Genomic DNA, 17,242 nt, shown 5'->3' with positions numbered 1-17,242 from the left:
TATTCAAATTCCAAAACTTATAAAGTTTATTTGGTGCATTTGTTACATTCAGTTCTTGGTCCCACATTACAGGAAGACAGTGAAGAGCAAGAGCATATACAAAGTGGGGTTAACTAGGATGGCATAGAGATTTTAAACTATACCAGTCAATATTTGATTAAAGGAAAGGGGGTTGTTTTGAATAGAGATGTAAAATTGGAGGGAAATATGAAATTTGGAGAATGGGAGCAGTCTTTGAATCAGTGATCAATGGGAATTATAACTCTACAGTATGGAAAAAACACAGAAAAATCATCTGAGATAGGTAAAATGCTTTGCAAACCTTAAAGTGCTATATACATATGAGCTATTACCATTAATGGCAAGGGGAAATAACAGCTAAATGCATGTATTTATTTGCTTTGCTTGGTCCTAGAGGGAAGAAATATTACCAATGGATAGAGGAGGATTTGGGGTCAATGCAAAAAAAAAAAAAGCTCCCTAATGATTAGCATTATCCAAAAATGGGATGGTCTGCCTTAGTGTAACCATCAACATTTATTTCTTTAGGAAAAACACATCATAACAATCTCAAATCCACTCCCCTCTCCTAACATCTCCATTGGTTCTAAGGAAAAGACATTAATTTCTTCCCTTTTTCATTTTTCTCCCCTCATTCCCATAAACTTGTAGTTAGCTTCATTTTCTTTCTTTCTTTTTTTCCAGTGATCATTTAGTCACCACTTGCTATCACTTCTTTTCCTTTCAACTGATTTCTGCATTCCAGCTTACCCTTCCATTTCCTCAGTCATTACTATACAACTGAATTAATGCAACTACCTGCTAGGCAATTTCTCTGTTTGTAGGTCCTGGACATTCCATTCCTTTGTTCTAGACACAGCTATTGGCATCATCTTTCTCAGAAAACACAACAAGAACTTCACTCACAACTTCCAGAATTTGTTTTGTTCCCCACTGGCTATTGAATCAGTTCTACCTTTCTTGTACATCTCCAAATTGATGTCTCTTTTCTCTCCAAATACTCCCTGTAATACAACAAGACTGATCTTTCTTTTGAATGTTTTTTTTTTCCTTTTTGTTTGTTTTGTTTTACTGACTTAGCTCAGGTGATTTTCTCTGCTGTCCTGGCCTTAGAAATCTCTGTTAATTGATGCTCTTGACAATAGTCAATTGGATGAAAACTGAAAAAAATCAACCCAAATAGTTATTTGGCATCAAGTGGTTTAAAAGTCTAATTCATGGAATTTGGCAGCATTTCAAAATTATTCATACACTGTCTAGTCAAAATGGTTTTGTATGTAGAAATGGTATAACTTTTCTTATTCAAATTCTTTATGTAGATAAGTACAATGAAATATCACCTTTGGGCTATGTTGATAGTGAAGAGTATGTGCCCAGTCTGTATTAATAACACTTAATAAAATATCTTCTTGTGGGGATTTTAGGCCATATGTTAACCCTTATATATGGAAATGTCATTCTGAATCCATCAGAATACAGCTCTTTATACAATCTTCTCAATAAACTTATATGACTATAATTTTGCCCACTTACCTATTCTAAAGGCACACTCAGAGATACAGCAGCATGTTGAACTTGAATATCTTGGATTCTCAATCATTATTACTATCCTTTACCATTCTAGTATATATATATATACCCCCTTCTCTCTCTTTAAGGTGAAAAAAAGCTGTTTTGGATGACTGAATGAATACTAATGTATGTGGTACAGCCTTGGGAATCCAAACTGCTATGGGATTTATTAAAACACTGAACCAACTTCCCTGGTATTATGGAAGAGGGAATCTAACTCCTCTTGGTTGTTCTTAAAAAGAGATTAGCTTGGGGGGCAGCTAGGTGGTGCAGTGGATAAAGCACCAGCCCTGGATTCAGGAAGACCTGAGTTCAAATCTGGCCTCAGACACTTAACACTTACTAGCTGTGTGACCCTGGGCAAGTCACAACCCCAATTGCCTCACCAAAATAAACAAAAAAAGGAGAGATTAGCTTTTTTATATAAGGACCAGGAATATTTACTTAGAATGATATAATGAAAATATAATCAAATATTATATTTATATTATACAATCAAAATTACAGCCATGGATTTAAAGCTGGGAAAACTTTTAGAGATAATCTAGTTCAATTCTACTCTTCATCTCTCATTTTATAGATGCCAATGAGGTCAAGTTTACAAATGATGTACTGAAAGTCATACAAGAATAAAAGAAGACTAGGGGGAGGAGATGGAATGGGGTTAATTACATCATATGAAGAGGCACAGAAAGAACCCATTACAATAGACTATGCTGGCATGGCCTCCAGTGGACTATCCTTCACTTTCACCCTGGTGCAGCAAAAATTTTATTTTACTCTGTCTTTTGTGGATTCTGCTGCTCCAGAATTTCTTTTTAGGCATTATTCAAAGTTGTTGGAGGGGTTATGGGGAGAGCTCAGGTGATTTCCTACCTTTTCTCTGCCATGTTGGCTTGCCATATATATATTTCCCCCCAAATGGTATAGTGAATAGAGCACAAAGAAAGTATAAAGTGTAAAGAAAATCTGGTTCAACTGCTGCCTTTACTATTTATTTCCTATGTGATCCTGATTAAGCTATTTTACCTCATTTAACTTCATTTTATTCATCTGTATTATGAAGGAATTGGATTTACATGGGTTTATCCTGCAAATTTCCTCAAGTTGTTATTTATTTCAACTAGTTTTTTAGTTGATTCTCTAGGAATATCTAAATATGCTATCACATTTTCTGCAAAAATTGATAGTTTTGTTTTCTCATTGCCTATTCTCATACCTGTCATTTCTTTTCTTGTCTTATTGTTATATCTAGCATTTCTAGAAGAATATTGAATAATAGTGGTGATAATGGGCATCACTGCTTTGATAATGATGAAAAGTGGTCTGAGTATGAGGAACCAAGGTAAATGACCTTCTTCATGTAGTTTTAGGATGGTCCCTTTTTTCCTGTTAGTACCAATTTTTTTTTAATAAAAATATTTTATTATTTTTCATTTACATGTAGAGATAGTTTTCAACATTTGTTGTTATACAATTTCCAATTTCCAATTTTTCTCCCTTCCTCCCCTCCCTTCCCCCCTCCCCTAGAAAACAGGTAATCTGATAGATATTATATATATATATATATATATATATATATATATATATATAACATTAAACATATTTCTGCATTATTCATGTTATAAGAGAAGAATCAGAGCAAAAAGGAAAAACCTCAAAAAAGAAAAACAACAGCACAAAAATCAAAAGAAATAGTATGGTTCAATCAGCATCCATATTCCATAGTTCTTTTTTTTTCTTTTCTGGATTTGGAGAGCCTTTTCCATCATACATCCTTTAGAACTTTCTTGTATGGTTGTATTGGTGAAGAGAATCTGGTCTATCACAGGTGATCGACATATAATGTTGATGATACTGTGTACAATGTTCTTCTGGTTCTGCTCATCTCACTCATCATCAGTTCATGCAAGTCCTCCCAGGTTTCTCTGAATTCCTCCTGCTCATCGTTTCTTACAGCACAATAGAATTCCATTACATTCATATACCACAACTTGTTCGTCCACTCCCCAAATGATGGACAGTCCCTCAACTTCCAATTCTTTGCCACCACAAAAAGAGCAGCTATAAATATTTTTGTACATATAGGTTCTTTTCCCTTTTTATGATCTCTTTGGGAAAAAGGCTCAAAAGTGGTATTGCTGGGTCAAAAGGTATGGATAGCTTTATAGCCCTTTGGGCATAATTCCAAATTGCTCTCCAGAATGGTTGTGTCAGTTTACAGCTCCACCAAGAATGCATTATTGGTCCAATTTTTCCACAGCTTCTCCAACATTTATTATTTTCCTTTTTTGTCATATTAGTCAATCTGGTAGGTGTCAGAGTTGTTTTAATTTGCGTCTCTCTAATCAATAGTGATTTAGAGCATTTTTTCATATGGCAATAGATAGCTTTGATTTCTTCATCAGAAAACTGCCTGTTCATATCCTTTGACCATTTCTCAATTGGAGAATGACTTGGATTCTTATAAATTTGATTTACTTCCCAATATATTTTAGAAATGAGGCCTTTATCAGAGGTACTGGCCATAAAAATTGTTTCCCAGATTTCTGTCTCCCTTCTAATTTTAGATGCATTGCTTCTGTTTGTACAAAACCTTTTTAATTTAATGTAATCAAAATCATACATTTTGCATTTCATAATATTCTCTATCCTTTGTTTAGTCATAAACTGTTCTCCTTTCCAAAGATCTGAAAGGTAGACTATTCCTTCCTCTCCTAATTTACCTATAGTATCACCTTTTATGTCTAAATCATGTACCCATTTTGACTTAATTTTAGTATAAGGTAGCACCAGTCTTAATAATGGGGTTGGAATAGCTTTAGTGAGAAGATGAAGTTAATTTAGAAGAGTCCCTCTAGAGGCTGAATTGAAGCATTAGAAATAAGGAATAAGCAATACTGTATTCTTTGTTACATGGGAATATATTTCTTGAAAAGAAAATCATAAAGCAATTTTTGTATCTTATGTCCTGTTGATTAAAAACCTTAGAACATGATTTCATTGACCCTTTCCACCTTTAATTCTCTCCAAATTCCTCAAATAGAGTAATATGAAATTGGGGGTATAGGGAAGATGTTTGTGACCTAATAGAACACAAAACAATATCATATATTCTCTTATGCCTCCTGCGTAGTAACAGTAATAATAATAACTTACATGTGTATAGCATTGTAAGGTGGGCAAAGCATTTTCCTTACAACAGTCCTATGAGATAGGTAATACAAATAGCTTTATCTTTACTTTTTACAGATGATAGAATTGAGACCTTGAGAAGTTAAGGTACTTGACTATGGTTATACAGATCATAGATGTCCAAGGTGGGATGAGAATTCAACTCCACTAATTCATGAAATGTTATTTGATTTTATAAGCATACTGCTAAAATCACAGTTTTAAAGTGTAGGATTGATGCAGATTTAATAATTTTAGCATTGGAAAGAACTTGAAAGAGTATCTTAGGCAAGAGGTAACAGCTCCAAAGGAAAAAAAAATACACAATATTAAATTGGAAATCATTGGATGTATTACTACTCATTTACATCGGAATATATTATCTGCATGTTCTTGAGTCTATGTAGGTAATGTGAAGGTGAGAATTTAGTATTTAGATTATAAATCCAAGATGTGTAGATAAAATATCTTTGCAATTTGGGCACCAAATACTTTTTTTCCCCCTTAAATCTTTTGGTCGGGGTGGGGAAGGGAAGGAAGTGAGGTTTTATATGAATAATTCAGATTACTTAATCATCCAGATAATAGTGTAACCCTTCTCAGTTTTTCTATGTGAATTTTCATTTCTTCTATGTACAAGTTTTTTTGGGGGGGGTAAATTCTGCTTTCTAAAAAGATAATCATTCATGGGGGCATCTAGATGGTGCAGAAGATAAAGCACTGGTCCTGAATTCAGGAGGATCTGAGTTCAAATCTGGCCTCAGACACTTGACATTTACTAGTTGTGTGACCCTGGGCAAGTCATTTAACCCTCATTACCCTGCTGGGAGAGAGAGAGAGAGAGAGAGAGAGAGAGAGAGAGAGAGAGAGAGAGAGAGAGAGAGAGAGAGAGAGAGAGAGATTAAAAGCCTATTTCCTAATTCTTTTTGAATCTGTTTGAGTTGTGGAAACCAAACCTAATAGCAACTCATATTAATAGACCACTACTGCCAAACATTCTCCTCACAATAACCATGTGAAAAATGCAATGGAAAGTATGGTGGATATGATATAAACTGAGTTTCCATCTTGCCTCTGATACATGCCATGTGATGAGTCATGTGACCTCTCTGAGACTTAAAATTCGTCACTTGTAAGATGAGGAAATAATACCTGTACTACCTTTCTCACAAGGTTGCTCTGAATATCAAATATGCTCATGTTTGTAAAGTGATTTGTCAATGTTAAAGTGTTATATAAAAATATGCTATTTGTTTTTATTATTTCCATTTTAAAGATAAGGAAACTGAGTCTCAGGGATTTTAAGTATTTTTACTGTATAGCTAGTAAGCCTCAGAGATAAAATACTTTTTTTTTTTAGTGAGGCAATTGAGGGTTAAGTAACTTGCCAGGGTCACACAGCTAGTAAGTGTTAAGTGTTTGACTCCGGATTTGAACTCAGGTACTCCTGACTCCAGGGCCGGTGCTCTATCCACCGTGCCACCTAGCTGACCCCAGAGATAAAATACTTTAAATAAATCTATTATTTAAGTGATGGCCATATGATATGAATCTTCATTTTTTCTTAAAATCAGTTTTTAGAAGAATGATACCATAAGCAAATTAAGAGAGTATGGAATCATTTATTTGTCAGATTTATGGGCAAAAGAATAATTTAGGACCAAAAAAGATATTGAGAGTAAAACAAAATGTAAAATAAATAATTTTTGTTTTATAAAATTAAAAAGCTTTTGTACAAACAAAACTAATGTAACCAATATTACAAGGGCAGCAGAAAACTGGGAAAGAAATTTTGAAACATTTCTAATAAAAAGCCTCATTTCTTAAATAGATTATTTTTTTGGGGGGTGTGAGGCAATTGGGGTTAAGTGACTTGCTCAGGGTCACACAGCTAGTAAGTGTCAAATGTCTGAGGCCAAATTTGAACTCAGGTTCTCCTGACTCCAGGGCCGGTGCTCTAGCCACTGTGCCACCTAGCTGACCCTTCATTTCTCAAATATGTAGAGAACTGAGTCAAATTTATAAAAATATAAGTCATCCCCCAATTGACAAATGGACAAAGGATACAAACAGGCAGTTTTCAGACAAAGAAATCAAAGCTGTCTATAATCATAAGAAAAAATGCTCTAGATCACTATTGACCATGCAAATTAAAACAACTCTGAGGTACCACCTCAGACCTATCAGAATGGAATCTATAACAAAAAAGGAAAATATTAGATGTTCCAGGGGATGTGGGAAAGTTGGGATGCTAATCCATTGTTGTTGGAGTTGTGAAAAGATCCAACCATTCTAGAGGGCAATTTGGAACTATTTCCAAAGGGTTATAGAACTGTGCATACCTTTTGATTCATCAATACCATACTAGGTTTATATCCCAAAGACATCCCCTCAAAGAGAAAAAGACCTATTTGTACAAAAATACTTATAGTAGCTCTTTTTGTGGTGGCTAAAATTGGAAATTAAAGGAATGTCCATCAATTGGGGAACGGATAAACAAGCTGTGGTATATAATGGTGATGCTCTATTATTGCGCTATAAGAAATGATAAGCAGGATGATTTCAGAAAGGCCTAGAAAGACTTGTATGAAATGATGTATGGTGAAGAGAGCAGAACCAAGAGAACACTGTGCTCAGAGATAACAATATTATTTGATTTTAGAACTGTGAAAGACAACTATTCTCAACAATATAATGATCCAAGACAATCCCAAAGGACTATTGATGAAACATACTTTCCACCTCCATGGAAATAATTGATATTGATGGGACACAGACTGAAGCATGCTATTTTTCACTTTCATTTTTTCTTTTTATTTTTTTATACAAAATTACTAATATGGTGATGTTTTAAATAATCATATATGTTAACCTATATCTGATTGCTTACCTCCTTAGAGAGGGGGCAAGGGAGGGAAGGAAGGAGGGATAAAAATTGGAACCCCAAACTACATATAAAAATGTTTATTATTTTTTAAATCAGTTTTTTAGACCATAAATAATTATAGATGAAGTCTGAAAATTTTGAATGCCCTCCACATAGAGCCTAATACAATTTCCTAAATTGGCAAATAATAAATATTTGCATAAGTGAATAGATGAATGAATATTTTCTGGAGCTCAGAATTCTAACTTGTTGAAACTATGCCTGAGGAAAATGGAGATGAGGAACATCAATAGCAGCAGCAGTCCCATAATAGATGTAAAATCACCAAAAGGGGATGATCTATCTTTGAAAGAATTGCCTTGCCCTGGAAGTTGCCTTGTAAAAGTGGCATTTTGTCAATGAGATGCTAGAAGTAGTAATAAGTGAAAGTTGTACTCAGACCACAAAATGAAGTGCAGGGATTGTGTTCATTTTATGAAAGAAGTGGACATCTATCCCCTGGTGAGGTTCCACAGTGGTTAGAGCTCTAGCACTACAGTAAGAAAGACATGAGTTCAAATCCTTCTCAGACACTTATTAAGTATGTTATTCTATGTAAATTACTTATCCTCTCATCCTCAATTTCCTCATTTGTCAAGTGAAGATAATAATAACACTTATACAGGACTGTTGTGAGGACCAAATGAGAAAAACCATATGAAATGCTTTACATACCTTATGGTTCTATATAAATGCTAGCTATTATATATGTACATGCCCTCTTCCCTTGTGGTGGTTATGTTTCAGTTATGGCTGTTGCTGTGACAACAACAATTACTTGGATGAACAACAGTAAAACCATTCAGTTAATAAAAAGTTTATTTGTTGCTCATTAAATAAATTATCTGCATAATTGACATCGTGTGCCCCACAGCCATGTGGATTATAGACTGAATTTTTCACCTTCTATTTGGATGATTTTTCTATTGCATAAATAAAACCTGTAGTGTTTGTGGCCTTTATAGTCTCATTGGATTGCCTTTTTACTTATAAAGTATTTCCTATTTTGCTAGGGTCTCATAACTCTGAGTATGGGCATGGGAATACCTTGCTGAGCCTGTTTCCTCATTTGCAAAAGGAGTACAAGGAACCATCTAATTCACAGTGCTTTATGGGAGAATCAAATATTTGCTTAACAAGTGAATTAAACTGTAAGGCAAAATATTGGAGCTGGAATGGACCTTAGACTTCATTTAATTCAAATTTAGAGATAATTCCCCTAAAATGATTGGTTAACTCAATGGTTCTCAAGTTAAATGATTTGCCAGAGGTCGTGTAGCCTGTAAATAATGTGTGCACATTATACTCCCTCCAATAGGAAGGAAGAATAGACCTAGAATGCTTGATATTTTTTAATCACCTTATCACTGACTGAACTGAAATGACTCATTTTAAGCAACAATTGATGAGAATTAAAGGAAAATGATCAGACTCTTGTCATATTACCAACAGGAAGTCAAGCCCACAAATAAAAGCAACCATTAGCATTAGTTTTGGGATTTAAAAAATATCTTATTTCATGCATTGCTTTACATTGCTATCATTTTCTAGTATCCATCTCCCCATCCCAATTCCCTCCCTATGGAATACTCTCTTATAACAAATAAGCACATAAAAAATCTTAAGCACTAATCATATTTGACAGTATATGCTTCTCTTCACCCATGTGGACCTCTGCCATTCTTATGAAAGGAGAGTAGTATGATATATCAGGAAATCTCAGGAACCAAGACTAATTAGATCTGAGCTATGATTGATTCCTTTTGTTAAATTACCAAGAAACCCATATGAATCACTGAGACCCATCATGAACTTTTCTACAGATTTCTTGAAGAAAACAAAGAAAGATGTGTCATTAGTATGGCAATGCTGAGCAGCATTATGAGAATATTTATTCTTTTCACTTTTTGGAGTAAAAATTGACATCAGGTTATTAAGAAAGAAAGCAGTAGGGGCAGCTAGGTGGCACAGTGGATAGAGCACCGGCCCTGGAGTCAGGCGTATCTGAGTTCAAATCCGGCCTCAGACACTTAACACACTTACTAGCTGCATGACCCTGGGCAAGTCACTTAACCCCAATTGCCTCATTAAAAAAAAAAAAAAAAGAAAGAAAGAAAGCAGTGAAAATATCATTGTCCTTGCTTACTTTTGGCAAACCTTTACTAGGCTAAAACGGCTAGAAGGATTCTCAAGAACTGAACTATGGTTATTTTTCCTCTTTTACCCTAGCCAGGGCTATATTTAATCAATCCCAGAAAGAGTGCATCTAGCCTCTGTGGTTTAAGGCTCATCTCTTGAATTCCCTCAATGGTTTATATGTGCTAGACCCTCAGTAAATGTTAATTGAATTAAATTGAAATAAATTCTGGAAGGTACTTAAGAAAGGGTATTCCATAACCCTCCACAAAATTCAAGTGATTAACAACTCCTATTAGAAAATGTTTGCCTACTCTTGCCTTTCTTCTGCAGACTTTGATTCTGTAAATGTGAAGTTTCTTTTTTTAACTTAAAGTTTGAAATGATTCCATATTTAATGGCGGGGGGGGGCAGGTTTTCTTCTCAGCTCCCATTTATAGGGCAGGAATGCATTAAAACTGAGGTTGGAAATAAAGAATTGAATTGGCAGCCTCAAAACCTGGGTTGTAGTCAGTGAATGTATGTTTTAGGCAAATTACTTCTTTCTAGGCTTCAGTCATTCAATTTTTCTGGGTCTCAGCTTCTTCACCTACCAAGTGAGGGTGATAGATTAGATAATCACTAAGGACTCCAATAGCTCTAACATTCTAGATTATTATGGCTATACTCTCCTATATCACCTTCTCTGAATTGGCTATCCTCAGCACAAATGTCCCTCTGTGTATCAAGTAAAGAATTACTCCCTAAATCCAGAGTTTCCTCCCTAAAGAAGTATTCCTGTTTTTAAGCTATTTGAAAGGAATATTCAGGGAAATCTGTCTCCTAATAACATGACAGAATGATGATGTTATCATTCCACTCTAGAAACAATTTTGGCCCCATTAACTTAATGGCACATAATCATCTCCAATTTAGAGAATTTTCCTTACTAATGGTGTCCAACCTGAAAGCATGTACCATTCACATGTCCTTAGCTTCCTCCCCAATTCATTTGAATTGTTAAGAGTGAGCACTGAGATTCTTCTCTCTTGAAAAGAGACATATAATGTCCTCTAAGAATACTTATATGATACCATCTGCCCTAGAAAGGCATGGTACTTGTTTAATTTTGAGCCTGAACAATTTGTCACCATCTTGTTCAAAACAGAAGTTTACTTCCATGTCCACTGCCTCAGATTGGACATTACCAAAATTTCCAAGTGTATATTCTTATTGTTTTTGTGTAATCTTACCAATTTGAGCATGCTAATTGAATATTAGATCTCTATTATAAAATATGATTCCTTTCTAACAGTAGTTAGTCAAAGCTTTATACTATTCTGATCTCTAGTTCACCTTGACTCCTTCCTAAAATAAGAACAAATTCATTTATTAATAAATGATGCAATCATAATGAGCAGTGTTTCTCTACAGAAAAAAATCTTTGTTAGTAGTACAGCATAAGAGACTATTATTTGTAGTAATAAATGTTAGTAGGAATATTAATAGTAATGATAGCTAATGTTTATATAGAGCTTTAAGACTTGCATAATATTTTACTTCTCTTTTATATCCCCACAGTGGTTTGCATAAAGTAAATGCTTGATTCATTCACCTTTGTAAAATGCTTTGTAAACCCTAAAACATTATATAAATGCTAGCTATTATATTTGTTTCAACCTTATTGCTCAACTTCAGATGCCTATGTAAATTCAGATGTAGTTGCCTATGTAAATTTAAGATTGATAAGGCTTCTTGGGCCATAGACACTTGTTTAGGCCATATACAAGTGAATTTTTCTAGCACAAATCCACACCTCTATAAATTATCCCTAGTTCTGTTGGAGGAATCACCTTTTTTTGCATTCTCCTATGTTTGTAACTGCAATGTTATCCTCAAATCATCACTTTCCCTCATCCCACATAGCCAATTAGTTGCCAAATCTTGACATTTCTACCTCTACAACATTTCCCATCTGACTCTTTCTCTTTACTCATAAAAATATCATCTTAGTTCAGGCCCTTATTAATGCTAATCTGTACTATTGGTCTCCATGCTGCAAGTCTCTCCCCACTCCAATTCATTCTCCACATACCTACTAAGATGATTTTCCTTGAGGGTAGATCTAACCAAGTTATTCCCATACTCAGTTAAATAACTCTATTGCCTCTAGGATATAATAGCATAATTGTATGTTTCTCCTCTTCCCAAAATCAATAGTACAGCCAAATTGATCTTGTATCTATTCTTCATACATGGCACTCTGGATTAGGGCTTCTTAAGCTATTTCTATCCACAACCCCTTTTCACCTGCGAAATTCTTATGCAGTCCCTGGTATATATGTATATAAAATAGGTATATAAAGCAAACATTTCCTGGCAAATTTTTTGTGACCCCTCCCCCCCCCAGTCAGTCACATGACCACATATGGGATTGCCACCCAAAGTTTAAGAAGCTTTACTCTAGCTCTCATTTCTGTGCTTTTGCAATGATTTTTTTCTGTTGTTTGTTTTTTTTGGGACAATGAGGGTTAAGTGACTTGCCCAGGGTCACACAGCTAGTAAGTGTCAAGTGTCTGAGGCCAGATTTGAACTCAGGTCCTCCTGAATCCAGTACTGGAGCTTTATCCACTGCACCACGTACATGTCCCCTTTTGCAATGGTTCTTATGCATGCATAGAATACACTTATTTGTCACCTCCACCTCATGGTGATACAGCTCAAGTACCTCCTTCTTCACGGTCTTTCATGATTCCACCCCCCTCCCCCAATTGCTAGGACTCTCCCTCTGTAGCTCTCTTGAATTTACTTTTCATTTGCCTATTATATATTTAAATCTGGACATATTTCCTCTCCAAGAAAAAATAAGTTCTCTGAAAATAGGAATCATTTTATTTTATTTTTGTCTTCATATCCTATCACCTTATAGAGTGTCTGAAACAGTAAGTGCTTAATACATGCTAGCTGATTAATTGATAGTGAATCTGAACTGCATCTATTGATAACTTATTTTAGTTGTTCCTGCTTCTAGACTTATACATTTACTGTTATTCCCCATATTGTATAATTGATAGAGAGCTCCACTCAGAGTAAAAAAAAACCCCTAGATTCAAATCTTTCTTTCAACACATAGTATATGACCTTACACAAATCATTTAATCTTTTAGTGACTCAAAAAGCTCTCCAAGTTAGAAATTGCAGAAAGGTTGGCAACATATATCATTAGTAGGAGGAGTTTCCCTGTGAGTTACCTGTACCAATAAAATCACAATTTATTTGCAAATAGACAATAGAGGCCATCTATGCCAACCTCCTCATTTTAGTGTATTGGGTATGGAGGCAGGAAGATCTGAGTTCAAATTCAGCCTCAGACACTTTCTAGATATGTGACCCTGGGCAATTCATTTATCTTTTATGTGCCTCAGTGTCCCCAATTATAAAATGTGGACAATAATATTATTTAATTCACAGGGCTGTTATGAGGATCAAATAAGATAACATTTATAAAAGGCTTATCACAATGCCTACCTATAGTAGGCACTAAATAAATGTGAATTCCCTTATTTTACCTTTTCATAAGAAACTGAAGCCAAAGTATGTATGTGTGTGTGGTGGGGGGAGGGAATTAAGTGACTTACCTAGAGTCATATAGTTCTTAAGTTACAGAAGCAGGATTTAAATACTGGTTTACTGATTCTAGAGTCAGTATTCTTCCTACTATACCCATTTCCCTGCTGACCAATTGGATAACAGGACACATGGAGTTTATCTGATTTTATTTTTAGTTTCCTTTAAGCATAGTAGTTGAATGAGCCTTCAATCTCCAGTTCCAAGTGTATTTATATCCTCCTAAAGATGAATCTTCTTGGGAAACATTTTGGGTCTTCAGATAGAGGGGAATTAAAATATTCGGGCTTTTAATACTATCATAGATTATAAAATTTGATTCTAGAAGAGGCCACTGAAAACATACACTCCTGCCTTATTATTTTTTAGGCAATGAAATAGACCCAAACAGAAGAAGTAAATTGTATCTGACCAAAATCAGTTCTATTAAGTAAACTCAGATATAATATTATTATATAAAGGCCATCAGATCATAACTGGATGCATTCTGGGGATGTCACAGTCACACAAAGGTCCTCCCATTGTACACAAACTTATGGATGACAAGAATCACTCAACTTGCTTACAAAATTCTTTGTCTGTAGCCTTTGGGGGTGGATTACAGATAGATAGAAGATAAGTTTACTCTTTAATGGCTGTTGATGTAGCAGGGACGAGGGTACTGGCCTGAGAGTCAGAATACTTGGGTTGTAGTCCTGATTCTGCTCATAATTCATTGTGTAACCATGGACAAGTCACTGCATCTCCTAGGTGCTCAGCTTCTTCAAATGCCAGATGAGGGGACTGGAGTCAATGCTCTCCAATGTAGCCCATAGCACTAATATTCTGAGTCTATTATTAGAATTGTTCTTCGCCATCTTTTCTCTTCAGTTTCCTACTGGTTCCTTCACACTCCTTTTCCCTCTGTATATCAAATTGCTTTTCAAGGAACTACTGCTATTTTTAATTGCTTTGATTGCAGTAAGGGTGATGTACTTAATGTCCATTAGATAATAATGCTACTGAAGCTAACAATTACAGTGATGGTGTGTCATCTAGAAGGTCAGTCTGCAACTCACATGCTGATTTTTCAGTTTTTTAATCGATCTCTTCATATCTTTATTTCTGAATGTATAGATGATTGGATTCAAAAGGGGGGTAAAAATAGTATAAAACACAGAAAGGGTCTTATCCAGTGAAATGCTACTGAAGGGCCACACATAAATGAAGATACATGGTCCAAAGAAAAGAACTACCACTGTAATATGTGCAGACAGTGTAGAGAAAGCCTTGGAGGACCCACTAGAGGAGTGAAGTCTAACAGTGACTAATATTATGCTATAGGAGATGAGGAGGAGGATGAAGCAAATGAGTGAGAGTAGTCCACTGTCTGCAATGACCAACAGCTCTAGGACATAAGTATCAAGGCAGGCAAGCTTGATTACCCGAGGAAGGTCACAAAAAAAACTGTCCACAACATTGGGACCACAGAAAGGCAAGGTCACTGTAAAAATCATCTGGCTCATAGTATGCACAAAACCCGTGGTCCAGGAGAGAAGCACCAGCCCAAAGCAGGCACGATGATTCATGATAGTTGCATAATGGAGAGGTTTGCATATGGCTATGTATCTATCGATTGCCATTGCAACAAGTAGCATCATTTCACTGCCACCAAAGAGGTGGAGGAAAAACATCTGGGCCATGCAGCCCTGGTAGGAGATGGCCTTGTGTTTACTAGCTAAGCTATGGATCATTTTGGGGGTAGCAAAAGAGGCCAGGGACATATCAATGAAGGAGAGGTTGGCCAGTAAGAAGTACATAGGGGAATGAAGATGAGGGTCAAAGATCACTGTGAGAATGATAAGGAGGTTACCAAACACAATGGCGGTGTAGATAATGGAAAAAAACACAAAAAAGAAAATCTGCAGCTCAAGAGAATCAGTGAGTCCCAGCAAAATGAATTCTGCTACCATTGAGAAATTTCCCTGTTCCATTGATTCAGTTCTTGGCCTCTGATCTGAAATTACCTGAAAGGAAGATAATTAGGAAGCAATCACTTTTCTATAGATAGAAGTTAGCATTCAAATTTTAAATGAGAATGTTAAATCTTTATATACTTTGAATAAGTTGGGATCCAAATCTACAGGTGTGAATATGCCAAGATTTTTGTCACTTATATTTGGACATCAGAATACCAGACTTTAGATAGTAGAGCTGAAAATGACCTTAGTCATCTGATCTAAGCAAGCTATAACTATCCCAACTATACAAATTTCACTAAAGTTTTATATGTATAACTTGAAGGTATACTTAGATTCTGAAAGATTTTGACACGGTAACTGAGAAAGATACTGTATCTATTATCAAGGGACCCACCTATCTAAATTCCAAGAGGTTCATCACTAGAAGTTTGGCCACCCCTGGTAGTGATTATTTCATGGTGGTTGTTGACCACAGGTACTCAGGAAGCCTTCTGCTAACCACACCTTTTACTGCTGCTAACCGAAGCCTTTTACAACCACACCGTCATAACTGGTATGGTTGTAAATATTTAATGACCAGGTCTCCAGTATACATATATATGTATACACACACATATACATATATTATACTTTAAGTACATATATACCACACATTAAGCTTACTTTGCATTATTAAATTTTTCACATCACTTTCTTAATTCTAAAAATCAACAAAATCATAATTCAAGCCCTGATTTGCAAAGCATGCCAATTTCTGAGATGTACACTTAAAATTTTGCAACTGGCTCTCACAAGCCTATGTGACTTGACTCCAGTACAACCCTAGCTGTAGTCTTAATTTATGGAAGGAGTACCTACACTGAAAAATTCACAACTATTTGAAGCATTCAAGCATCATAGATCTCTTTTTTTAAAACTAGATCTGTGATTTTATCAATGTTGAAAATTCTTGGTGATGAACTTTCTCTATTAATTTGGGTTCTTGTCTGCCTGGGGCACTGATAAGTGAAGTGACTTACCTAGTCCGATAGCCAGTGTGTTTCAGAAAATGAATTTAATCTAATCTATTTTATATTCCACATTCATCATAGATCATAAATTGTAGAATTTTCAAATTTGAGAGATGTTAGAGATCATCTTAGAGATGAGGCAACCCAAACCCCTAAAGGAATTTGACTCTACCTCTCTTAGTGTATATAAATACAATGACTATGGGTTTTTTCAAAGAGTAGCACATTTCTTTTTTTTTTTTTTTGCGGGGCAACGGGGGTTAAGTGACTTGCCCAGGGTCACATATCTAGTAAGTGTCAAGTGTCTGAGGCCAGATTTGAACTCAGGTACTCCTGAATCCAGGGCCGGTGCTTTATCCACTGTGCTATCTAGCCGCCCCCGAGTAGCACATTTCTAATGCAGAGTCAGAGCTAATCATTGGATAAAGGGTTGTTTCCAAATTTTTATTCATTTCCACTTGAAAAAAATGTTTCTTAAAGACAGCTACAGCATAGATGAACCACTGACATTAATAGTATTTCTATAAGATTTCTGAAAGGAGAGATAGAAAAGGATGAAGAGCTAGTAGTTAAAGAGAGATCAGTATATAGGTTGTTTCAGCATGTGTGTGAATCGCAATCACATTATGAAGTAAGAAATTAGCCAGGATGCTAATATCTTCATTTTCTAGTCTTAAAAAATTTGTGACACAGAAAGCTGGGAAGAAGCCTTGAGCTTATGAATTCAGCACCATTATGAGTCCATCTCCCTAACTTTGCTAAGGAACAATTTTGATGATTCTAGGAGATGAGTATTGAACCAACAAATTTAAAGGCTAAGTTGGGATCTTGTGTTC

At 35.4% G+C, this 17,242-nt stretch overlaps 1 protein-coding gene across 1 annotated transcript; it reads right to left on the bottom strand.

Annotated features, from left to right (window-relative positions):
• Window positions 1-14,469: 14,469 nt before the first annotated feature.
• On the bottom strand, window positions 14,470-15,408 carry LOC122741969 (olfactory receptor 4K13-like). Its single transcript, XM_043985899.1, has one exon. The coding sequence runs from the start codon at window positions 15,406-15,408 to the stop codon at window positions 14,470-14,472; it is 939 nt and encodes a 312-aa protein (XP_043841834.1).
• Between the last annotated feature and the right edge of the window lie 1,834 nt (window positions 15,409-17,242).

This window comes from Dromiciops gliroides, chromosome 2 (assembly GCF_019393635.1).
Source record: "Dromiciops gliroides isolate mDroGli1 chromosome 2, mDroGli1.pri, whole genome shotgun sequence".
Taxonomy (NCBI): Eukaryota; Metazoa; Chordata; class Mammalia; order Microbiotheria; family Microbiotheriidae; genus Dromiciops; species Dromiciops gliroides.
The sequence above is the reverse complement of the archived record's forward strand: the minus strand, read 5'-3'. Positions and strand labels throughout refer to the sequence as shown.

Coding starts and splice junctions, on each gene's coding strand:
- LOC122741969 (XM_043985899.1), bottom strand. CDS start 15,408: ATGGAACAGGGAAATTTCTCAATGGTAGCAGAATTCATTTTGCTGGGA.